This window comes from Somniosus microcephalus, chromosome 13, assembly GCF_052327205.1.
Source record: "Somniosus microcephalus isolate GS21.2 chromosome 13, FLI_Smic_1.0, whole genome shotgun sequence".
Lineage (NCBI taxonomy): Eukaryota > Metazoa > Chordata > Chondrichthyes > Squaliformes > Somniosidae > Somniosus > Somniosus microcephalus.
Window position 1 is genome coordinate 10503515 of NC_140999.1, and position 26646 is coordinate 10530160.

The 26646-nt window shown below is 46.4% G+C and overlaps 1 protein-coding gene across 1 annotated transcript in view; it reads left to right on the top strand.

Annotated features, from left to right (window-relative positions):
* The first annotated feature begins 328 nt into the window (after positions 1-328).
* LOC147108048 (thimet oligopeptidase-like) overlaps positions 329-26646 on the top strand; it is a 36078-nt gene continuing 9760 nt past the window's right edge. Inside the window, exons 1-8 of the mRNA XM_086004495.1 lie at positions 329-729; positions 5891-6039; positions 8406-8513; positions 9981-10083; positions 12052-12212; positions 13482-13617; positions 14768-15134; positions 18747-18948. Of these exons, the coding sequence (XP_085860621.1) occupies positions 507-729; positions 5891-6039; positions 8406-8513; positions 9981-10083; positions 12052-12212; positions 13482-13617; positions 14768-15134; positions 18747-18948 (1449 nt within the window). The 5' untranslated portion in view covers positions 329-506. The remainder of the gene's footprint in view (positions 730-5890; positions 6040-8405; positions 8514-9980; positions 10084-12051; positions 12213-13481; positions 13618-14767; positions 15135-18746; positions 18949-26646) is intronic.

Consider the following 26646-nt stretch of genomic DNA (forward strand, 5'->3'; position numbering starts at 1 on the left):
GGGGGGGGTGGGGGCATGCTGATTGACAGTAGAACCGACCAATGATGATGACGGAAAGGCAGAGGCGGGGGTGGGCGGGAGAGGGCAGGGTGATTGACAGTAGAACCGACCAATGGCGATGACGGAAAGGCAGCGAAGCGGGAGCGGCGGGAGCAGGGTGATTGACAGTAGAACCGACCAATGGCGATGACGGAAAGGCAGAGGCGCGGGTGGGGGGCGGGGGCAGGGTGATTGACAGTAGAAGCGACCAATGGCGATGACGGAAAGGCAGCGGCGCGGGTAAAGTTAGCCAATGAGGGGGGAGGGGGAGGCGGGACTCGGCGTGTGCCTTTGGCGAAGGGCTGAGTTTGAATCGTTGGGCTTTGCTGGCGTGACAGGATCCGAGCGTGACAGGTGAGGGCTTCACCTCAGGCTCCATCATCACCCGACCGACCGTCGAAATTTCTCGCGATCGGTACAAATAAATATATATTTTTTGGGGGGGTTTAAAAAAAAATCATCCCACCATGTCTCCCACCGGCGAGTCGCTGATCGGCAACGGCAGGGGACAGCCCGTGGGCCCGAACCGCCTGCGCTGGAACCTGGGCAAGCAGCAAATCGAGGAGGAGGCCCGGGCCCTGATTCAGCGAACAAAGCAGGTGTACAACCGCGTCGGCTCGCTCGACTTGGCCCAGGTCAATTACGGGAACACGCTGAAGGAGCTGGCGGACATCGAGGTGGAATACACTGGTAAGGGGGAGCGAGCGAGTGTGCAGTGATTGGGGGGGAGAGGAAGCCCTGGAATTTAATTAACTGGTGGCAAAACCCTTAAAAGGGGCTTTGGTTGGCAATTTTGGATTTAAAAGGGTCTTTGATTTGCAATTTTGGATTTAAAAGGGGCTTTGGTTGTCAATTTTGGATTTAAAAGGGGCTTTGATTGTCAATTTTTGATTAAAAGGGGATTTGATTGTCAATTTTGGATTTAAAAGGGGCTTTGATTTGCAATTAAAATGGGCTTTGATTGGCAATTTTTGATTAAAAGGGGCTTTGATTGTCAGTTTTGGATTAAAAGGGGATTTGGTTGTCAATTTTGGATTTAAAAGGGGCTTTGGTTGGCGATTTTGGACTTGCTGATCTTTTATTAAGGCGTGTATTGCACTTTTAAAGAGAAGCATTGGATCAATTTTTACGCAGCAAGTTGTTGTGATCTGGAATGCACTGCCTGAAAAGGTGGTGGAAGCAGATTCAATAGTAATTTTCAAAAGGGAATTGGATTTATACTTAAAAAGGAAAAAATTGCAGGGCTAATGGGAAAGGGTAGAGGACTGGGACTAATTGGAATGCTCGTTCAAAGAACAGGCACGATGGCCTCCTTCTGTGCTGTATCATTCTGTGAATATTTGAATCTGAGGAAGATGCAGGGCTGTGGGGGGGAGAGAGAGAGAGCAGGCTAATGGGATTAGTTTTAGATTGTTCTATTGAAGAGCCAGTACGAACACGGTGGGCTGAATGGCCTATTTCTGGGCTGTAAGCTTCTGTTCTAAGAAGCTGATGGCTCGGTCTTCAAGGTTTTTTCCAGGTTATTGTGTCAAGACCGAACTCCCATGAGCATTAAAGAGCGTGCTTTGGTAAACAGCATCTAAGGACTCTTGGAATTAAAGCTCATAATAATAGGTTGGATTCAGGAACTGGTTTCACGTACTAATAAAAGTTAGTACTGTATTACTAATTGCATTTTTTAAAATTTGCTTATACTTAATTTATACTTTAGCCTGGAAAAAAATCTCAAAAGACTGATCATTGTCAGTTTGGAAATGATGTCAACCACGACTGATACATCTCGTAAAATGATATCAAATTGCATTGTTAACAAAAAAGAAAGCGTTCCTGTTGAGTTAGCTGATTTCACCGGGACACCAGTTGGAGTATTACATTTCATAGAATCACACAGCACAGAAGGAGGCCATTCGGCCCTTCGTGCCTCTGCTGGCTCTGTTGAAAGAGTCATCCAATTAGTCCCTCTCCCCTGCTCTTTCCCTGTAGCCCTGCAGTTTTTTTTTCTTTTTCAAGTATATACCCAATTCCCTTTTGAAAGTTACTATCGAATTTGCTTCCACCACCCTTTCAGGTAGTGCAATCCAGATCATCATCACTCGCTGTGTGTAAAAAAAATAAAAAATAAAAAAATTCTTCTCATCTCCCCCTGGTTCTTTTGCCAATTATCTTAACGCTGTGTCCTCTGGTAACTTTACTGCCAGTGGAAACACTTTCTTCCTATCAACTCTATCAAAACACTTGCTAATTTTGAACACCCCTATTAAATTTTCCTGTAATCTCTGCTTTAAGGAGTACAATCCCAGTTTCTCATCCCTGGTACCATTCTAGTAAATCTCCTCTGCACCTTCTCCCAGATCTTTACATTTCCTAAAGTGTGGTGCCCAGAATTGGTCACTATACTCCAGTTGAGGTCTAACCAGTGATTTCTAAAGGTTTAGCATAACTCCCATCCTTTTGTACTCTTTGCCTCTATAAAAGCCCAGGATGCCATATGCTTTTTTAACAGCCTTATCCACTTGTCCTGCCACCTTCAAAGATTTGTGTATGTGAATCCCCAGATCTCTCTGTTCCTGCACCCCTTTAAGATTGTACCATTTAGTTTATATTGCCCATCCTCATTCTTCCGTCCAAAATGCATCACTTCACACTTCTCACCATTAAATTACATCTGCCATGTATGTGTCTGCCCATTTCACCAGTCTGTCTGTCCACCTGAAGTCTGCTACTATCCTCCTCGCTGTTTACTACATTTCCAAGTTTTGTGCCATCTGCAAAGTTTGAAATTATGCCTGCTATACCCAAGTCCTGGTCATTAATATATCAAAAAGAGCTGTGGCCCTAATACCCATCCCTGGAGGACACCACTGTATACTTTCTTCCAATCTGAAAAACAACTGTTCACCACTCTTCTCTGCTTTCTGTCTCTTGGGCAATTTTGTCTCCATACTGTCACTGCTCCTTTAATCTCATAGACGTCAATTTTGCTAACAAGTCTATTACATGGCACTTTATCGAATGCCTTTTGAAAGTCCATATACACAATATCAACCGCAATACCCTCAATACTTCTCCATTACTTCATTGAACAACCTTCTCCATTACTTCATTGAAGAACTCAATCAGGTTTGTCGGGCACGATTTGCATTTTACATATCCGTGTCAGTTGTCATTTATTACCCCAAGTGACAATTACATTTTTCCTAGATTATGTCCTCCAGAGGTTTCCCCGCCACCGACGTTAGGCTGACTAACCTATAGTTTATCCCTCTCCCTTGTTTTGAATGGCTAGCCTCTGTCCTCTGAAACAGGAATGGGGAAGAAAATCAGGCAAGTTTCCGGCTCCTGATCACAACCCAGACACTTCTGAAAAGTGGTCCTCTGGCGCGGACAGAATTGGGCTTGGCTGTGATAGCTCCTGTGATTGAATAACTCGCTGGCACTCGCTGTCGAGACTGCAAGGTAGCTGCAGCTACTGGGATTGTATCCCGCCTGCAGATGACAAGGGGTGAAATCTAGAGGGGAAAATAATAAAACCAACTTATAAATCATTTCTTGAGCAACGGGTGAAAATCAGTTGCTCTTTACATTTATTGTGTAATAATGGCTTTCCACATGTGCAGTTTAATAACAAAAATGCTTCCTGCAAAACTGAAACATTGTCTATATTTCTAGCTGGGAAGATGATCTAATAACTCACTTGTGATTTTCACTCATGAGCTGTTGGATTGTCCTTGCTCATGGAGACATAAATAGCAGTTGAATACAGTACAGCAAACTCCTTGGGGAATGGTTTAGAAATAACAATGTGGTAACGCTGTATTTATTACACACTACTGAACTCAGTGTCTCCTGTGTCTCAGTGGTTGATGGGTCTGTGCACATCTGATGTCTTTTATGTCAGCAGTTCATTGTTGAGACTTATTTACAGGTTGAGCGTCCCGAATCCGGCAACCTCGGGACCGAGGCCGAGCCGGTTTTCGTGTTTTTCCGGACTTCGGAACGTGTTTCTGATGTCCGAAGTCCGGAAATATCGCAACCTGGGCTCGGGCGTTTCCGGACTTCGGACATCAGAAACACGAGTCCGAGTCCGGAAATGCCTGGCCCCAGGCCTGGTTTGACAGGGTGTCCGGATTCCAGAACATTTTACGGATTCTGGACGACCCTGCCACCAATCGTCCCGGATTTTGGACGCTCAACCTGCATAAAGATTGGCATACCAGAAGATAGCCAACACCCATGGAATCAAACACCAGCGTAAGTCACAGAGGGGAAAGATGGCAGGTAAATGCATTCAACCATTTTTGCTCAGTGCCTCAAATGCCAGTTGACCACGATAAATCCCTTTTATTTTCAGTTTGTATCCGTAATATTCAAGAAGGAGTTAGATATATTTCTTAAGGCTAAAGGAATCAAGGGATATGGGGAGAAAGCAGGGACCGGGTACTGAATTTGGATGATCAGCCATGATCGCATTGAATGGCGGAGCAGGCTCGAGGGGCCGAATGGCCTACCCCCTGCTCCTATCTTCTATGTTCTAATTGCAAACACTGATCTGCGCACATTGTGAATGGGAAAACTCCACTTTGCTGCTAATTTCTAAACTAAAATTATTTAAAAGCGAATGGGGGTGGAATTGTCACACTTTTTAGTCTGAACTGACATTGAAGCATAAAGAAATTTCTCTGGTGACCCCTTCAAACTGACCGATATTGTATCTAGAAAACGCTGGTCAGAGCGGTACGTATTGTGGAAAAACCTTTGTAAGCAGATGTAAGCAATAGTCCAAACATTCAGCAGTTTTGTATGGGGATAGCTGCTGACTGGAGGCTTTACCTTGCTCTCTCCATGGCTTTGTTGGCCTAATAATTCTGAGTTTATGTCAGTTTTCACAATATATAGTAGAACCTAGAAGTCACACACCAACGTTATGAACTGTCCAGTCAACTAAATACACTGTGCCCATTAATGGAACAGTTCACTACCTTACTTTAAAAAAAAATCAAGTTTCAACTATTAATAATACGTGTATCATAAATTGAAATACTAATTCTTCTACCATAAAATTCTTTTCAATGCTTTGTCCTCATTTTAAAGAAACACGTTGCGATGATTTCATTTAAAAGAAAGACTTGCATTTCTATAGCGCCTTTCACGACCACCGGACGTCTCAAAGCCCTTTACAGCCAATGAAGTACTTTTTGAAGTGTAGTCACTGTTGTAATGTAGGAAACGCGGCAACCAATTTGAGCACAGCAAGCTCCCACAAACAGCAATGTGATAATGACCAGATAATGTTTTAGCGATGTTGGCTGATGGATAAATATTGGCCAGGACACCGGGGATAACTCCCCTGCTCCTCTTCGAAACAGTGCCATAAGATCTTTTATGTCCACCTGAGAGGGCAGGCAGGGTTTCGGTTTAACATGTCATCCAAAAGACGGCACCTCCGACAGTGCAGCGCTCCCTCGGTATTGCACCGGAGTGTCAGCCTAGATTTTTGTGCTCAAGTCTCTGGAGTGGGACTTGAATTTGCAGGAATCACAGCCCTAGTTGCTATCCAGTAAGCCATGTTGGAACGTGTGCATATGTAGAATCAGGTGAGGACGAGGTCAGGTTACATTGGGATGCCCCTCACAGTGTTCATTGACTTTTACCCCAGTATGAATCAATACCTTCAGGTGAGAAGCAGAAATTTTGAAAATACAGGTGTTGGGGAACGTAAAAGTGCCCTTCCTGATGTGCTGTACCATCCTTATTAAACTGGACCTGCTCCTACCGCCCTCTCTAGCGTCGTAAGATTGATCTGCTGAACACTTTGTTTCAGATGCTGAGACTTTGTTGTTTGATATTTCAGTGCAACGGAATGTTCTAGACTTCCCCCAGCATGTTTCTCCTTGCAAAGAAGTTCGGGCTGCAAGCACCGAGGTGGACAAACAGCTGTCTGAGTTTGACGTGGAGATGAGTATGAGAGAAGACGTTTACCAGAGGGTTGTTGCTCTTCAGGTGAGAATTGAAAACCAGCTGATGAGCTGGTGTGGCGAGCGGTAGCGTTGTTAAGGCCACTTTTTTATTTTGCAGGATTCCTTCTGAAAGTTTGAGAATATTAGTTTAAAAATTATGGGCTGAGCATTCTTGCAATTGCACTGCTGCAGTTGACCTCGGCCCCTCAGGCTAAGGAGAAAAGAAAGAAAAGTTCCTGCTCCTGATCACTATTTAGTGCCCTGACACTTTCAGCAAAACCTCCCCCTCAGCAAAAATCAGCCCCTTTGGGAGAAGAGGGGAGAGATTTTTTTTGTTGGCGCGGGGGGGGGGGGGGGGGTGCAAGGCTGGCATTTACTGTCCATTCCTAATTGCCCTTGAGACGGTGGTGGTGAGCCGCCTTCTTGAACCGCTGCAGATTCTAGTGGTTTGATACAATTGAGTGGCTCGCCAGGCCATTTCAGAGGGCACTTGAGAGTCAACCACATTTGCTGTGGGTCTGGAGTCACATATCGACCAGACCGGGTAAGGGCAGTAGATTTCCTTCCCTAAAGGACAGGAGTGATGCAGATGGGTTTTTATGACAATTCGGTAGTTTTATCGTCACCATTACTGATGCTAGCTTTTTATGCCAGATTTATTTAATTAACTGAATGGTGGGATTTGAACTCATGTAGTTCAGGCCTCTGGATTACTAGTCCAGTAACATAACCACTAAGCTTCCGTTCCCATTTATAGTTATTGACCAATTGGGTTTAAGTTCGAATATCAGACACCCTGGGGATGATTTTGCCAATGGGGACGTGATGGAGGTGGGACTGCTGCTTGTCAGGTTTTAGGCCCGCCTCCATCGACGTCCGGCCAACCCACGCTATTTTCCCTTGATTGACCTTGTTAAGCCCGCCCAATGGGTTTAGCAGGCCAATTAAGGGAAAGCCGGTTACTGGTGACGTCAGCGAGAGACGTTTAATCTGTCAAGAGCTTTTGACAGATGAACTGTCATCGTTTGACAGCTTCAACACTGACAATCTGTCTTCTAAGTTGAGACCTGAGACACAGGCTTACTTAGAGATCTGTCCTGAGCAGAAGGCTGATGCATTTGAGAATGCAGCGGCCATTCTGCTTTCTCTGCTGGTGAGATGAGGGACTCCCGAGACCTTAAGGATTGAAGCCTGGAGGAAGAAGCAAAGGTAAGTAAAGCTTTTAAAACACTTAAAACTTACCTCACACACTTACCTCTGCACACATGCACCCATCACTCACCTGCACACTGGACATCTCGGCCCCGCAGACCCACGGCTCGCCTCGCTGACCCTGACGAGGTTCGGGGCCGTCGGGAAGCCCGCACTTTAGATGGCAAAATAGGGATTATCCAAAAAACTGCCCAATAACTACCTGTTAACAGGCAGTTAATTGGCATTAATCCCCTTCCCGCCTCGAGGAGGCGGCTCCCAGCGCGGGTTGGGTACCCGCCTCCTGGGAAGATGGCACAGAGGCAGGTTGGGGGCGGGATGGGTACCGCCCCCAGATTCTTCCATTTTTCCGACAGTCCCGCCTCCCCAGGGCTGGGAAAATCGTGCCCCCCATGATTGCTCATTTTTCTGAGACCATGAATGTCTGTCAGTTTTCTAATTGGCCTATCACATTCTTTGTAGCACTCTTTGAACAGGTCGGCTCACTTAAATCCCAACAAAAAGAAAACACTCTTGAAAATGTCAGCTTGCCTGAGTTGGTAGCACATTTGCTTCTACATTAGAAGGTTGTGGGGTTCACTGGCACACCGGGACTTGAGTGCATAATCTAGGCTGGCATTCCAGTGCTATACTGAGGGAATGGTGCATTGTTGGAAGTGTTATTCTTCAGATAAGATGTTAACCTGAGGTCCTCGCTGCATGCTGAGATGAATATTTAAGATCCCATGTCAATATTTGAGAGCTGAGAGTTCTCCCGATGCCTTGGCCATCATTTCTTCATCAACCAATACGACCAAAAACAGATTAACTGGTCATTCATCTTATTCTATTCCACTGGTGCAAAATGGCTTGCAGCCTTTACATAATTTTCGCTGCACTTTAAAAGATGCGTGCAATATTTGACTATGATAAGTGCAACCATTGTTAATTACTATAACAAAAGATTTGCTCGGGATTGTGTTGTAAAATGGTTCATCTTGCAGCTATCTCTGAAGGAATGCCATGTTATTTTGGAGTGAATCCTCTAGCTGTCACTGTTCTAGCTGGCAAAATAGTAGGGTACTAAAAATCATGTTGGCATGAAAGACGAACTTTGTTCACGCACAAAGATCTTTTCTACATGCCATTAGAAGAAAAATAACTATATTTGAGAGACTTTCTCGCTGCTGCGTCACTCCTGGGGGTTTGTTCTTTCAGGATAAGTGTCAGGCTGAAGACCTACAGCCAGAGGCTAGGCGCTACATGGAAAGGCTGCTGAAACTAGGAAAAAGAAATGGACTCCACCTGTGTAAAGATAAGCAAGAGGTGAGTAGCAGTAAAAATGGCATTTGTAGATGAGTCATGCAATCACAGCAGAATGCTGAAAATACACAGCGGGGTCGATATTAACCTCCCCCACAACGGTCAGGTGGTGGGGAGTTAAAAATTAAAAATCACAGAATGTGTCACCAACCCACCATGTACGTGCCTGCCGCCATCTTGGAGCAGCGGGATGCATGATTTTAATGTTTAAATCAACGCGGTTGGGAGCTTAATTTAAATTTAACAGCTGGGTTTCCCAGGGCTCGGGAAACCCGGCAGCGAAATGGAGACAGGAGCAGCTGGCTCCAGCAGTTAAGTGCTATTTAGAGCACTGCTTGTGGGCCGGGAGGAGCAGGAGCAGGAGCGCTTCCACAGCTGCCCTAAACGCCCCCTCCCCTGCTCCTTTCCTTACCGCCACTCATAAAACCGTCGGCCTCCCTTCTGCCGATCGCAGCCTCCACTTGCTGCCACGACCGGCTGACCACCGATTTGCCGCCCTCCAAGCCCCGATCTGTCCCTCCTTTCACCATTGCTGGGCTCTTTCCCCGACCCCCCCCCCCCCCCACCCTCCCTACAGCCCCGGAGTGTTAGCCTGAGTGTCTATTGACCCCACTGTCTCAGCCAATGAGCTGGAGGCGGAATGGGACTTGTGGCCAGCCAGACTTGCAGTCTAACAGTGCATTTTTAAGCAAACAAAACAATGTTTATTTACTCAGCAAATAGCAAAGAAATCAAAGTCTAGTTTATTTAAAAAGAGTCTACAAATGCAACAAACAGAACTCCTGCGTAAAATCAGTCCCAGTCGCTTGCAGCAATGCGGTTTCTGGCACCAGTTGAGACCATTTAACTGAGCACAGAACAAGGGTGGAACCTGGGACCTTCTGGTTCATATGTCTGAGTATCACGCCACATAGATCTTTCCACTAGGCCGTTGGCGAAACTCCAGCCTTTTATTTTCAGCCTAATGAATAGCAGTTTAGTTAGGATACCTTGGATCTTTCTGCGATATCTAACACTGCATCTAAATACAGGAAGCTCTCGACTTACCGGCACCTAAATAACCGGAAATCTCTGTTAACCGGCAAAATTCAGGAGTAGGTTCAGGTAAGTTTTACTTCATATTAGTGGCCGTTCCTGGATCTGTGGCTGTGTAACCGGGGTTCGTGCACTTGTTGCTAAGCAACAGGGACGCTTGGTCTGTGGCCGGGGTTCCTGCAGCTGTTGCTAAACAACAGGGAAGCCTGGATTTGTTGCTGTGTACGGAGCTCTCGTACTGTTTAACTATACCTCTCTGTAATCTGGACTTTTTGATAAACCGGCACCCCGTCGGTGCCGGATAAAAAAGAGTTTCCTGTAAATGCCTTATTCTGGAAGTACAGAGTGCCCCCCCTCTCTACCCCTGCTGAAAATCTTGGTAAACCATGAGTTGCTAGTGAAAAGAACTCACTGCACATTTATTCTGTGCTTTAGGAGATCAAAACCATCATGAAGAGAATCAGCACTTTATGTATAGACTTCAGCAAGAACCTGAACGAGAATACTACTTTCCTGGAGTTTACACGGGATGAACTGGGTAAGGAAAAAGTTATTTTGTAGATGAAAACAGGATTGGAATTTAGCCCAAACTACATCCAATTGTGCAGCCAAGTAGCCCTAGGTTTCAAGCAGAAGATCATCACCCTTCAGAGGGCTTGTGCATTTGACAGTGAGGTACAGCCCGTCACTATAAGGGTTTAATTGGACCTTAGGCAGACTGATCGTAGATGAATATGACATCAGGTTACTCATCTATGATCTAGCTTTGGTTATGGCAATGACTGTCTGCCCTTTTGGAGGGGTGATAACAGAAATTGCTTGGCAAATATTAATTGGAGGCAATGGAATAAAATCAATCCCATGTGCCCAGTGTTGCCATGGGGAGTGTTTTTTCTGAACATATCTTTTTTGAATGTATACCATGGTGGAAAATTTTGAGCAAAAAATACCCCGCTGGACTTTTCTTCCACGTTTAGCCAATATCTTTAAGTTTTACCAATATGCTTCTTGTGTGATGCTCTCAATTCATCACCTGAAATTGCTCCCAGCCATACTATCAGCAGTGAAAGCATTGCAAGGTGTAGCCTTGGCTCAGTAGTAGCGCTCTCGCCTCCTGAGGCAGAAGGTTGTGGGTTGAAGCCCTGCTCCAGAAACTGGAGTATATTACCTAGGCAGACACTTCAGTGCAGTACTGTCTGAGGTGTCGTCTTTTGGATGGGTTGTTAAACCGAGGACCTGTCTGCCCTCTCAGGTGGACATAAAAGATCCCATGGCATTATTCAAAGAAGAGCAGGGGAGTTCTGGTGTCCGGCCAACCTTTATTCCTCAACATCAAAAGTACTTCATTGACTGTGAAGTGATTTGGGACTTCCTGATGGCGTGAAAGACGCAATATAAATGCAAGTTCTTTCTTTATTTCTTACTTCACCCTAGCGCTATACAGCTCAAAATCCTCTCCGCAGATACAATTAGGTTCAGAGTAATAGTCTAGAATTGTACTACAGGAAACTTTCTGGTATCCGGCACTAACGGGACCGAGCTGGTGCCGTTAGATCAAAACTGCCGTATAAACCAGCGGCAATGTTAAAACATACAGAGCTTTTCAGCTCCGTGTGAATCAACAAACCCAACAGCTTCAAAACAGTCGGCTGCAGCTGCAAGCGTCTCTAGCTGAAGCTGTTGCTTAGCTACAGACCTTGCAGAGCCTGACTGGGGGGAAAAAAAAAGCAACGAGAAGTAAAAAAAACTTATAGAAAATGGCTCCTGAATTTTGCCGGTAGATAGAGCTTTCCGGACTACGAAAGTTTCCTGTATTGGGTGTTTCTCACAGCTAAAGTCGACACAGAAAAAATTCACACCTCCGGCATTGAGCTTTGCTGAAATACTGACTGCGTGATATCCTTGGGTACGCATATTAGTTTCTGCTTCCAAACCATTTGTTTTCCTGTTTCTTTATTGTGGTAATTTTCTCCCCATTTTTCCTCCTCTCTTGAGAGAGTAGGATTCTGTTGGGATAATGATTCTTTGGGTCCTGGACACCCTCTGGTAACTCACCGAAGTGGCCATTCTTTATGTGTGAGTAAAAAATAGTATTTTGGCGGGCCGTTTCAACATGGGGCCTCACAGCCGAACTCAATTTCATCCTCATCCGACATCCTCACAGCATGCTTTCAAGCAGGGCTGACTGGATAATGATCGTACTGGCACCTTGGCCTGCTCTCCCGTTGTTTTGCCATGAGGGCTACTGAGGCCAATTGGAGTTTCCCTACTGCAGTCCCGATTGAGTTCAGATAACTCGCCGCAGACTGGGGATTGAACCAGAGACTTTTTTTGGCCTCTATAAATGAGTTACATGCTGCATTTACTGGCTGAGCCAGCAGGGGGGGCACCTCAGTTTCTCATTTCATCCGGTAATCTCTTATTGCGGCATTGAAGATTAATAAGTGATATGAATAGTTAGTTTTGTTCAGTGGTTTTGATTTATATTAATATATTGCGCTACTAGGTGGTCTCCCTGACGACTTTGTCAGTAGCCTGGAGAAAATGGACAATGGGAAGCTGAAGGTGACACTAAAGTATCCGCACTACTTTCCCTTAATGAAGAAATGTTATGTTCCGAAAACCAGGAAGAATATGGAACAAGCCTTTAACTCCCGTTGTATGGAGGTGGGTCAAGCCTTACTTGACAGTCTCTGGTCTTTTTACATAGAGTTTACAGCACAGAAACAGCCCATTCGGCCCAACTGGTCTATGTCGGTGTTTATGATCCACACAAACCTCCTCCCACTCTATTTACTTCATCTCACCTTATCAACAGATCTTTCCATTCCTTTCTCCCTCATGTACTTATCTAGTTTCTTCTTAGATCCATCTTTCCCATTCGCCTTAACTACTCCATGTGGTAGCGAGTTCCATAGTCTCATCACTCTCCGAGAAAAAGAAGTTTCTCCTGAATTTCTTATTAATCTTAGTAGCTCTATCTTTTTAATCCCAAAACCTTGTCTTTTCTTCATGTCCCTTAGTACCCTTACTCTCCAAGTAAATACCTATCTCCCTTTTAAATACTTAAATGATGTTGCCTATGTGTTCCATATTCACACAATCTGCTTCCCTGGATGTTTTTAACTGGTTCAGGTCGAATCCTAAAGATTATGTCCCCTTGTTCTGGATTCTCCTTCTAAAGGAAAGAGTTGTTCCCTATCTACCTTGTCAATTCCCTTCCTTATCGTAAACACCTTGATCAGATCCCCCCTGAACCTCCCCATCAACCGGGAATATAACCCAAGTTTATACATTGCAGCCAAGCCTGATCCTCTGCATCCAGCATACTTTCCAGCGGAAGTCACTCGATTGTGATCGGCAGCAAGAGCCTGGGCTGATTTCTCGTTCCCCATCCCAGAGTAAAGAGGCTAATTGTAAGACCCCAGCTAAGATCAACTAGGTCGGTTCAAATGGGGAGGGGGAATCAAATGAAGGACGTTCCTGGTCTGTGTGGCTCAGTGCCACACCGGATGATGCAACTATTCAGCTGGGAAAGCTCAATGAGTAGTTCCAAAGCATGCGATAGAGCAGCAAGGAAGTGTATGGAACACCATCACCTCCAAGTTCCCCTCCAAGTCGCACACCATTATGACTTGGAAATATATCACCGTCGCTGGGTCAAAATCCTGGCACTCCCTAACAGCACTATGGGAGTGCCGTCACCACACTGACTGCAGTGGCTCATCACCATCTTCTCGAGGGCAATTAGGGATGGGCAATAAATGCTGGCCTTGCCAGCGACGCCCACATCCCACGAATGAATTTTTAATAAAATCTGTTTTATTGCATTGAGGATTACTGGGCAGTTCAGCAAAATGTAATTCTACTTTAAGAAATATTGCTTAGTGTTGAAAACAATGCCAAAAAGAAATCACTTTCTCTTGACTGATGTAGGACAATGCAAAAATCCTTAAAGAACTGGTGGAACTTCGTACAAGGAAGTCTGGTCTTCTGGACTTTAAGACCCACTCGGATTTCATACTCGAAATGAACATGGCTAAGAACAGCAAGAACGTCGGTGTCTTTCTTGGTAATGAATGTCAATTTAGAACCATTATACAGGAAACTTTGTGCTATCCGGCACCGACGGGACCGAGCTGTTGCCGTCCCATCAACAGTGCCGGACAAACCAGTGCTAATGTTGAAACATACGGAGATTTTGAGCTCCGTATCTGGCAACAAACCCCAACAGCTTCTAAACAGTCGGCCGTACCTTGCAAGCGTCTCTGTAGCTTAGCAACAGCTTCAGCAAGACCTTGCAGAGCCTGACTGGTGAAAAAAAAGTAACGGAAAGAAAAAAAACCTAACGAAACGGCTCCTGATTTTTGCCGGTGGCTCGAGCATTCCGGACAGTTAACCTCCGGATAATACAAAGTTTCCTGTACTTGCCTTGGGTGAAGTGAGTTAACGCACTGTCCTTTCGCCTCGAGGACCTAGGTTTGACACCAGCCCCGCCTGGTGGGGTGAAAGCTTCTGCATTCTGCTAACCAGAAGGGCCCTTTATAAAATTAGCATGTACAGTCTGATTCCATTTTTTATTGGGTCTGATACTGTACCATAGAACTGCTCACAAATTGGCAGTCTTGGGCAGTAGGATTGCTGTTGTGGAAAATGGGAGGGAAAAAAAACTTGCTGTGGTGCAGTAAGTGCTCTTACTGGTTGGGATTGTGTGTATGTTTGGTGATGACAGCATTGGGTTAGATTGTAATGAGTCCTAAAACTGAATAGTCTACCTACAATCTAGACTGTTATGCTGAGTTGAACTAGAAAAGAAATAACGGAGGTGATTTTAACTATCTGCCCGGTGGAAATGGGGTAGTAGCGCTCCGAAAATCATGGGGATTTACTTGCTGTCCCATTCCCACCTGCCCCCATTTTGGTGGGGGGGGGGGGTCTCTGACAATTGGTACCTGGCTTAAGCAGCCTATCCAGCATTCCTTAAAGGGACTGCTGCAAACTGCTCATGAAAGGATATGTTTTATGTTTTTTAATTAATTTTCAGTTTGTTTGGTTTCCTTTTTAATTCCCATCCACACCGACATCCCCAACCAGTGAGCGCTAAAACAGCACTCGCACCTCACCGGGAATATGGGAATGGGGCTCAGGCCTTGTGCAGAGGACATCTATGTCCGCCTGGGGGCCATATCGGTGCTTCTAAAGCTTTCAAATTCATATTTCAGATGAACTAGCACGGAAGCTGAAGCCACTTGGTGAAGAGGAGAGGGCAGTTATCATAGACCTGAAGAAGGATGAATGTGAGAAGCGAGGGCTGGATTTCGATGGTATTATAAATGCCTGGGATCTGCGTTACTACATGAACCAGGTGGAGGAGTTGAAGTACTTTGTGGATCAGAATCTGCTGAAGGAATATTTTCCGATGGAAGTGGTAACATCTGGCCTGCTGGGAATCTACCAGGAACTGCTGGGATTGACCTTTCAACTCATTGAGAAGGAACCTGTGTGGCACGAGGATGTAAAGCTGTACTCTGTGAAAGACACGGCGACTGGAGAGTTGATGGGACAATTCTATTTAGATTTATATCCAAGGTGATTTCTTAATCTACGTTCAAAAACATAGATAGTCCTGCACCAAATTACAGTTCATTAAAGTGGCCTTCTAATTTCATTACCAAAATATCTTATCTGGGTGAAATGCATTGCCGACTGTGAAACTGATCCAGATGGACTAGAAAGTCTTGATCCCTGATCTATGCTGAATTAGCCAATACCAACTCGGTCAGTAGATGGGACAGCACAATTAGCCTCTGGACGAGGGAGGAGAAAAAAAATCAGCTAGGGTTCCTGTTCCTGATCAGTATCCAGTGACTTATTGGAAAGTACACGTGTGGATGTTCATAAAAGAACTTTTATAGCATCTCGGAAACATCCCAAAGTGCTTCACGTACCAATGACTTTAAATCTCTGCCCCCTGTGGCATAGTGGTTAGCACTGTTGCCTCACAGCGCCAGGGACCCGGGTTCGAATCCGGCCTCGGGCGACTGTCTGTGTGGCGTTTGCACATTCTCCCCGTGTTTGCGTGGGTTTCCTCCGGGTGCTCCGGTTTCCTCCCACAGTCCAAAGATGTGCGGGTTAGGTTGATTGGCTATGATAAATTGACCCTTAGTGTTAGGGGGATTAAATACGTGGGGTTACGGGGATAGGGTGGGATATGTGTTGGTGTAGGGGTTACGGGGATCGGGTGGGATATGTGTCGGTGCAGGCTCGATGGGCCGAAATGGCCTCTATCTGCACTGTGGGGTTTCTGTGATCTGTGAATAAATTACTTTTGATGTGCAGTCACTGTTGTGTAAGCAAAAACAGCAGCTATTTGGTGCACAGTAAGAGCCCACAAATAGCAAATGAGATGAACGACAAGTTAAATTCTTTTTGGCTGGATTTGGTTGAAGGAGGACAGTTCTGGTCACCACATCACAGGAAAGATGTGATTGTACTGGAGAGGGTACAGAGGAGATTTAGGAGTATGTTGCCAGGACTGGAGAATTTTAGCTATGAGGAGAGATTGGATAGGCTAGTGTTGTTTTCTTTGGAACAGAGGAGGCTGAGGGGAGACTTGATTGAGGTGTATAAAATGATGAGGGGTCTAGATAGAGAGGATAGGAAGGACCTATTTCCCTTAGCAGAGAGGTCAATAACCAGGGGGCAGAGATTTAAAGTCATTGGTAGAAGGATTAGAGGGGAGTTGAGGAGAACTTTTTCCCCCCAGAGGGTGGTGGGGGGTCTGGTACTCACTGCCTGAAAGGGTGGCAGAGGCAGAAACCCTCACCACATTTAAAAAGTACTTGGATATGCGCTTGAAGTGATGTAACCTACAGGGCTACGGACCGAGAGCTGGAAAGTGGGATTAGGCTGAAGAGATCTTTTTCGTCCGGCACAGACACAATGGGTCGAATAGTCTCCTCCTGTGCCGTAAATTTCTATGATTCTATGAGGAATGTTGACCGGGATCCCACGGCAGATTTGTATTGCAGCGAGGAGAACTCGTATGTAGTGCCAGGAGATCTCTAATATTCACTGGAAGAGAGAGGCTGTTTAAGTTGCACCAGTATGAAGCACCTTTGACAGTGCAGTGCTGAAATATCAGCCTATGTTGGGGGAGATCAGGACTGGGCTGAGCTGTGATGGGCCACGGTTGAATAGCCAGCCAGTACTCACTATCTAGGCTCACGGATGAAGAATGGCCACTTGAGCAAAGTACCAGAGGACTTCAAGTGACTAGGGGAGAAAGTTGCCGTGGGGATTTGTAGGGCTATGGGGAAAGAGCAGAGGACTGGGACTAATTGGATAAATCTTTCAACGAGCAGGCACAGGATTCTATGATAATAAAATAAAATATTTTTACTCCTTCAACATTATAGATTCTGGTAGAATAGGCCCTAAACTCAGCAAAAATAAAAGTGCTTAAAATCTGTGTGGGTATATCTAAGAATATTAGGAAATGTGATGGTGTTGGCTTTTTTTTTTACATAGAATGTACAGCACAGAAACAGGCCATTCGGCCCATCCAGTCCATGCCGGTGTTTATTCTCCACTCGAGCCTCCTCCCGTCTTTCCTCATCTAACTCTATCAGCATAACCCTCTATTCCCTTCTCCCACATGTGCTTTTCTAGATTCCCCTTAAATGCATCGATACTATTCGTCTCAACCACTCCCTGTGGTAGCGAATTCCACATTCTCATCACTCTCTGGGTAAAGAAGTTTCTTCTGAATTCCCTATTGGATTTCTTGGTGACTAATTTATATTGATGGCCTCTGGTTTTGCTCTTCCCCACAGTGGACACACTCTGTGTCTACTCTATATTGCTAAATCGTTTTGTATTATTAGAGGAGAGAGAAAGTATTGTTTTTTCATGTCATTGATTTAGGTTCCTACTGACAAAATTGCATAGTAATTATTTGCTAAATGGCTATTTCAGGGTTAGGGTTGTTGCCACCTGTGCATTGTTTGATAGAATATCCAGGACTTTCTCAAATGTAAACTGAACCGCAAGGGCTGGATTTTACTCCCCACTGCTGTCCGAGCTCAGCCGAGAAATGGGACAGGGTGCTGCTTGGGGAGACAGGAAAGCTGTACTGTTCCGGTTTCATTTGTCAGAGTCATGGAATGTAAGTGACTTTTTTATTATTGAGGCACCCAGACAAAGTGTCCTTAGAGCAGATAACAACCAAGATTGAAAAGTGTAGGTTAGGTTAAGCTTCTTTATTTTTTCTAAAGCTGTTAAATTGTAAGATGAAGGGAGGTGAGGAGTTCCACTGTATTGAGTTCCTGGCTCTAAATGAATCCGAGTAGGAAATGGTGTGATAGGTTTAGATCTAAACGCAGTAAAGCTGCAGAAAGGAGGAAGAATGTGGTATATTAGCTGAAGAGGAACAAGAGAAGAAAGATCAGGGAAGCAGCGACCATAGAATAGGTTCATTGGGGGCCAATGGTTAGAGAAGAATTGTGTGCCACTTGACAAGCTTTCTCTTGTAACCTGCCCAGGAGTAGGACAGAGGTGCGACAGGAGTCTTGAGCTATGAGAGTAATGTTCAAGTCTTTAATTAATATAAATTCAACACGCAGCTGATTGTAATCTAAGAAGTAAATTTCATTCACTCCCATTGTAAACAAAACCAAATTAAAGTATTACCTTTCTCTGCAAACTATTTAAGACATTATCAGGTTGTGGATTTTTTTTAATTCGTTAATGGGATGTGGGCGTCGCTGGCAAGGCCAGTATTTATTGCCCATCCCTAATTGCCCTTGAGAAGGTGGTGGTGAGCCGCCGCCTTGAACCGTTTCAGTCCATGTGGTGAAGGTGCTCCCATAGTGCTGTTAGGGAGGGAGTTCCAGGATTGTGACCCAGCGACAATGAAGGAACGGCGATATATTTCCAAGTCAGGATGGTGTGTGACTTGGAGGGGAACTTGGAGGCGGTGGTGTTCCCATGCGCCTGCTGCCCTTGTCCTTCTAGGTGGAAGAGGTTGCGGGTTTGGGAGGTGCTGCCGAAGAAGTCTTGACGAGTTGCTGCAGTGCATCTTGTAGATGGTACACACTGCAGCCACGGTGCGCCGGTGGTGGAGGGAGTGAATGTTTAAGGTGGTGGATGGGGTGCAATAGCAACCACCAGAGGAGTTTGATATCCTTGTTTGTTTTACAGGGAGGGAAAGTATGGACATGCTGCTTGCTTTGGCCTTCAGCCAGGATGCTCGCTACCTGACGGTAACAGGCAGATCACAGTGGCCGCTATGGTGGCAAACTTCACCAAGCCGACTCCCAGTGCTCCATCATTACTTCAACACGATGAGGTGGAGACCTACTTCCATGAGTTTGGCCACGTAATGCATCAGATCTGCTCTCAGGTAAGAACTCTTCCCCTCCCAATACAGGAAACTTTGTGATATCCGGCACCGACGGGACTGGCGTGTTGCCCATCTATCAATACTGCCGGACATACAAAGTTAATGTTGAAGCATACGGAGGTTTTCATCTCCGTATCTGACAACAAACACTGTTGCTTAGCAACAGCTTCTAAAGAGTCGGCTACAGCTGCAAGTGTCTCTAGCTGAAGCTGTTGCTATAGCTACAGACCTTGCAGTGGCTGACTGGGGGGGAAAAAAAAGAACGAGATCTAAAAAAAACGTACAGAAAACGGCTCCTGATTTTTGCCGTTAGATCGAGTATTCCGGACATACAACCTCCGGATAAACCAAAGTTTCCTGTACTGCCATTATAGTTGCTGCTGTTGGAATCAATGTCATGAAACCCAAGGTTTTTCTCCCCTTCCTCTTCTATAGGCACCAATTCCTGCTATGCTGCAGTACCAGCAGTCCTTCATTACATATTACATAGGACATACAGCACAGAAACAGGCCATTCGGCCCAACCAGTCCATGCCGGTGTTTATGCTCCACATGAGCCTCCTCCTGTTGTTCCTCATCTAACTATCCGCATAACCCTCTATTCTCTTCTCTGTCATATGCTTATCTAGCTTCCCCTTAAATGCATCTATACTATTTGCCTCGACCACTCCCTGTGGTAGCGAGCTCCACATTCTCACCACTCTCTGGGTAAAGAAGTTTCTTCTGAATGCCCTAGAATTATGAAACCAGCAGAAAGAAAATAGAACAAAAAACTTGCATTTATACAGCACCTTTCACAACCTCAGGACGTCCCAAAGCGCTTTGCAGCCAATGAAGTACTTTTGGAGTGTATTCACTGTAATGTAGGAAATATGGCAGCCAATTTGTGCACAGCAAGCTCCCACAAACAACAATGAAATAAATGACCAGATCAGCTGTTTTAGGTGTTGTTTGAGGGATAAATATTGGCCTGTTGCCATTCTTCATGTGTGAGCCTCGACAGTGTTTATTGGCAGGTTATTTGATTTTTGGAACATGTCGCAGCTGAGCCTGAAGCTGTTCTTGCCCAATGGCCACAAATGTGCTGATGTGCCTTCAATAACCACAAAACTAGAAGTTATAGGCTTAAACAAGTTGGCTTTTAATCACTAAGATCAGAGCTACATCTCAACACACCGACTGGCTCACAGGAATGAGTCATACAGATCCTGAGATCTTTATGTAAGAGAAGTCAGGGGCGGAGCCAAGAGCCAAGACCTGGAACCTTCCAGGTTAGTCAGGAAAGAGGAAGTGAAACTATACACCGTGTGGGGGAGGGTAATATACATGAGTGCAAAACGGATACAGGCAAGACAAACCGGTTTCATTACATTCACCCCTTCTTTAGATTTAGTCCATCGTGGGTGATGTTTCTTAAAAGTTGGTATAAGTGAGTCTGTCAGGAGGTTTTGCGGTTCTCAGTGATCGGTGCAAAGCCGGTTGGGGTGCCTCTAGGGGAGTGGATTCTGGTTCCTCCGCTGTCCGGGCCTCCGCAGTGTCTTCCAGGTTATCTGCAGTGTCCTCCAGGTTAAAGTTGGGTATTGATAACTCTGGGCGTCCCGTCTCTTTTTGGTGTAGGTCTTCCTCGGGTAGTCTCTCATCGTTCTCTCCGCTCCCCGAGGGAGCGAGGTCTTTTATGGAAACAGTGTCCTCTCGCCCGTCAGAGTATTCGATATAGGCGTACTGAGGGTTTGCATGGAGGAGCTGTACCTTTTCCACAAGGGGGTCCGTTTTATGGCCTCTCACGTGCTTCCGCAATAGTACTGTCCCCGGAGACGTCAGCCACGCAGGTAGAGATATGCCCGAGGTGGATTTCCGGGGGAAAACGAACATCTTTTCGTGAGGGGTAGCGTTAGTGGCTGTACATAAGAGACCTTCTGGAGTGGAGCACGTCTGGGAGGACTTCCTGCCAGCGGGAGGTCGGAAGGCCTTTTGACTTTAAGGCTAACGTGACAGCCTTCCAAACAGTAGCATTCTCCCTTTCCACTTGCCCATTACCCCGGGGGTTGTAGCTAGTGGTTCTGCTAGTGGCTATCCCCTTTGAGAGCAAGAACTGTCGCAGTTCGTCACTCATGAATGACGTCCCCCTATCGCTGTGTATGTAGTTCGGCATGCCAAACATGCAGAATAGATTACAGAGACACTTGATGACCGTGGCACTGGTCATGTCTGGGCAGGGAATGGCGAAGGGGAAGCGGGAATATTCATCGATGATATTGAGGAAGTATACGTTACGGTCGGCAGAGGGAAGGGGTCCCTTGAAGTCCAGACTTAGGCGCTCGAATGGCCGTGTGGCTTTGATAAGGTGTGCACGGTCAGGCCTGTAGAAACGAGGCTTGCATTCCGCACAGATGCGGCAGGCTCTGGTCATTGCCCTGACCTCCTCAATGGAGTGGGGCAGATTGCGGGACTTTATAAAATGGTATAGTCGGGTGACCCCTGGGTGACAGAGGTCGTTGTGGAGACCCTGTAATTTGTCCGTATGAATGCTGGCACACATTCCCCACGATAGGGCGTCTGGGGGTTCATTAAGGGCTCCCGGCCTGTACATAATATCATAGTCGAACGTGGATAGTTCGATCCTCCACCTGAGTATTTTGTCATTCTTGATTTTCCCCCTTTGTTATTAAACATGAAAGCCACCGACCGCTGGTCGGTGAGCAGGGTGAAACGTTTGCCGGCTAGGTAGTGTCTCCAGTGCCGCACTGCCTCCACTATAGCCTGTGCCTCCTTCTCGACAGAAGAGTGCCTGATTTCAGGTCTCTGAAGGGTTCGGGAGAAGAAGGCCACAGGTCTCCCAGCCTGATTGAAGGTCGCAGCCAAGGCAAAGTCTGACGCATCGCTTTCGACTTGAAAGGGAATGCTTTCGTCCACTGCACACAGTGCAGCCCTTTCAATGTCCTGTTTGATACTGGTGAAAACCTCCCGAGCTTCAGCTGATAGTGGGAAGGACGTCGATTTAATGAGGGGTCGGGCCTTATCAGAGTAATTGGGCACCCATTGGGCATAATACGAAAAAAATCCCAGGCACCTTTTTAAAGCTTTGGGATTGTGTGGCAGGGGCAGTTCCTTTAGGGGGCGTAATCGGTCAGGGTCCGGTCCAATTACCCCATCTTCCACCACACAGCCGAGGATACAGAGACGGGTTGTGTTGAAGACACATTTGTCTTCGTTGTAGGTTAGATTCAGCTTTAGGGCAGTTTTTAAAAATCTCGCAAGATTTAGATCGTGGTCTTGCTGGTTGTGCCCGCAGATAGTGACATTGTCCAGATAGGGGTAGGTAGCTTGTAGTTTATTCTCGTCAACCATGCGGTCCATCTCACGTTGGAAGACCGAGACTCCATTTGTTACCCCGAAGGGCACTCTGAGAAAATGGTAGAGGCGCCCGTTTGCCTCAAAGGCGGTGTATGGGCGGTCCTCCGTTCTAATGGGGAGCTGGTGATACGCGGATTTGAGGTCGATAGTCGAGAAGACTCGGTATTGCGCAATCTGGTTGACCATTTCTGATATGCGGGGTAAAGGGTAGGCGTCCAGCTGGGTATAAATATTAACAGTCTGGCTGTAGTCAATTACCATCCGTTTCTTTTCGCTATTTTTAACTATGACTACTTGGGCACGCCACGGACTGGTACTGCATTCAATAATGCCTTCTCGCAGGAGTCTGTCCACTTCCGCCTTGATAAAGTGTCTGTCTTCCAGACTGTACCGTCTACTTTTGGTCGCTATGGGCCCACAGTTCGGAGCGAGATTAGCGAATAAAGAGGGCGGGCTGATTTTTAAGGTTGATAGGCCACAGACTGTGAGTGGCGGCTGGGACCCGCCATATGCTAGCGTGACACTTTCGTGGAGGCACTGGAAGTCCAGGCCCAAGATTACATTAACACAGAGTTCTGGCATCACGAGGAGTTTAAAATCCTTGTAGTCCGTGCCTTTTACAGTCAGTGTTACCACACAGTAGCCCAATATGTCCGAAGTGTGGGGCTTAGCAGCCATAGCAATTCTGCTCCGTGTAGGGGTTACTGTTAATGAGTGCCGCCGTACCAGGCTAGGGTGGATAAAACTCTCGGTACTCCCACAGTCAATTAAACATTTCGTTAAATTCCCGTTTACCTGTATGTCCATCATGGATTTTGTCAACGGGTGTGGCCTGGATTGATCCACCGTGATCGAAGCCACTATTGGGCCCTGGGCGGCCGTTGAGTAGGGAAAAGATGGCGGATCCCAAGATGGCGGCCCGCACGGCACGCACGAGGCGGTGACGGAGTTGGAAATCGGATTCCCCCTGCAGACTTTGCTAAAATGCCCCTTTTTCTTACATTTGAAGCATGTAGTGTCCTTCGCTGAGCATCGTTGTCTGGGGTGCTTGGCCTGGCCGCAGAAGTAGCATTTCGGGCCTCGAGACATTGCCGCTGTAGTAGGACTCCTGGGTGAACTTCTGTGTGGGGACTCCGGCGGTGTAGAGCTGGTCTGAGACCTGGATGGGGAAGATGGCTGATTCCAAGATGGCGGCCCGCTCGGCGCGCACGAGGCAGTGAGGGCCGCATGGCCGGAAGAATAAGAGTCAGAGTTTTTCTGGGCCACGTCCAGCGATCGCGCAGTGGCCACTGCCTTTTTTAAGTCCAGGACCTCCTTCTCCAGCAGTCTCTGCCGGATATAATTCGATTTGAGGCCCGTGATGAAGGAATCGCGGACCAATTCGTCAGAGTACACGTTGGCCGTCACGGCCTTGCAGTTACAGTCCCGGACCAAGTCCTTTAGGCCCTGTAAGAAATCGTCCATTGATTCCTCAGGTCGCTGCCTGCGTGTAGCCAGCAGATGTCTGGCGTACACTTCGTTTACCGGCCTCTGGTATTGGGCCTTCAGGATAGTGATGGCCTCCGTGTAAGAGGTGGCGTCCCGGATGAACGAATAAATCCGATGACTAACGCGAGTAGTCAGTAGACTCAGTTTATCTACCTCGCTAGCGGATGAGGCCCTCGCGAAGAGTTCGAAGCATTTGAGCCAGTGTCCAAATTGATTTGATGCTTCAGCAGAATGTGGATCCAAGTCCAGACGCTCTGGTTTTAGGAGTCGATCCATCCTAGTATTCTTTAGTGATTAAAATTGATGTGCCTTCAATAACCACAAAACTAGAAGTTATAGGCTTAAACAAGTTGGCTTTTAATCACTAAGATCAGAGCTACATCTCAACAGGAATGAGTCATACAGATCCTGAGATCTTTATGTAAGAGAAGTCAGGGGCGGAGCCAAGACCTGGAACCTTCCAGGTTAGTCAGGAAAGAGGAAGTGAAACTATACACAGTGTGGGGGAGGGTAATATACATGAGTACAGGAAATACAGGATCAAGACAAACAGATTTCATTACATGTGCCATCTAGCAAAGTCCAACGGGTGACTGTAAGGAGTGGGAACACTGATTTTCTTTCTTTATATAGTTTTGCCAGCTTGTCTTCATTGTTGTTCTTAAACATTGAATGTGGAGATGACCTAACCACATATTTTGCTTCATGAGCTGCCAGGCTTCACTGCTGTAGACAAGGACAGATAATACCAAATTCTTACAGTTCTTGAATTTAGATTTCGTCATGTTAATATTCCGTAGCTTTCATATCTTTGACAGCTGCAGAGAAATACCAGCAGCGTTGGCAATTCTCGCATTCGCTTCCTTTTTCCCTTCTTGTATTATCAGGCTCCCCAAACAAATGAAATAACTCACATCCTCCAATAACTGCCCCCTTGAGGGACAATTCCTTGTTGACAATCGGTCTTCGTGGTCTTAGGCTTTGGTAACTGAGAGAAGCGAGTTTGTCCCCATACCATGGCTTTGAATGTTGGTGCTCATTGCCACTGACCCCACCCCCTCTACCTAAAGAGGAAATCGATTACGGGTGAGTGTTCTGGACTAGTTAGATGTAGGTAGCGCCCCTAGTGGTAGTTATTGTATCGCAGTGTGTTATTTGACCTCCTTCCTGTCTGCACCGGAAGTAGTATTCGAGGAAGTGTTTTCTCAGTTGTGAACAAGGTCCACGTGTGGCAGCTTGTTTTCTATCCTCCATCCTTCCTTATACGCTAGGCAAGACACAATGGGGTAGATTTTCCCGAACCTGTCGGGAAGAAGGCAGGACTTCAACTTTCGGGTTTTTGACCCGCCTACATCAACGTCCGGCCAATCCACGCGACTTTCCCTTGATTGACCTTGTTGAGCCCGCCCAGCGGGCTCAGCAGGCCAATTAAGGGCCACCCTGCAACAGGTGACGTCACAGACTGCAATTTCATCTGTCAAGAGCTTTTGACATGAAATATCAGTGTTTCACAGCTGTTTGAAGCTGTGAAACACTGACAGTCTGAGTTCTACCATGAGTCATTCTGCACAGACTCCGTTAGAACTCTTACCGGCACTCAAAGCTGAAGGCTGTCACTTTTGACAGATCGCAGCCGTTCAGCTTTAAGTGCTGGGTGAGTGATGGGCTCCTGACGCCTACAGGAAGAAAGGCTGTGAAGGTAAGTACAGGTAAGTCATAGAGTTTTACAGCACAGAAAGAGGCCCATCGTGTCTGCGCCGCCCATCCATCCCTGTCCAGTCTAATCCCATTTTCCAGCATTTGGTCCATAGCCTTGTATGCAATGGCATTTCAAGTGCTCATCCAAATGCTTCTTGAATGTTGTGAGGGTTCCTGCCTCTACCACCCTTTCAGGCATTGAGTTCCACATTCCAACCACCCTCTGGGTGAAAAAGTTCCTCCTCAAATCCCCTCTAAATCTCCTGCCCCTTACCCTGAATCTATGCCCCCTTGATATTGACCCCCCTACTAAGGGGAAAAGTTCCTCTTTATCTACCCTATCTATGCCCCTCATCATTTTGTACACCTCAATCAGGTCCCCCCTCAGCCGCCTTTGCTCCAAGGAAAACAACCCCAGCCTGTCCAGCCTCTCTTCATAGCTGAGGCACTCCATCCCAGGTAACATCCTGGTGAATCTTCTCTGCACCCTCTCCAAAGCAATCACATCCTTCCTATAGTGAGGCGACTAGAACTGCACACAGTACTCCAGCTGTGGTCTCACCAGCGTTTTGTACAGCTCCATCATAACCTCCCTGCTCTTATATTCTATGCCTCGGCTAATGAAGGCAAGTATCCCATATGCCTTTTTAACCACCTTATCTACCTGTTCCGCTGCCTTCAGGGATCTATGTACATGTACACCAAGGTCCCTCTGACCCTCTGTACTTCCTAGGGTCCTACCACTCATTGTGTATTCCCTTGCCTTATTTGTCCGTCCAAAATGCATCACCTCGCACTTTTCAGGGTTAAATTCCATTTGCCACTTTTCCGCCCATCTGACCAACCCATTTATATCGTCCTGTAGCCTGAGGCTTTCCTCCTCACAATTTACCACCCCACCAATTTTCGTGTCATCTGCGAACTTACTGATCATACCTTTTACATTCTCATCCAAATCATTTATGTAGATCACAAACAACAAGGGACCCAGCACCAATCCCTGAGGTACCCCACTGGATACAGGCTTCCAGTCACAAAAGCAACCTTCAACCATCACCCTCTGCCTCCTGCCACTCAGCCAGTTTAGGATCCAACGCGCCAAGGCACCCTGGATCCCATGGGCTCTTACCTTCTTGACCAGTCTCCTATGCGGGACTT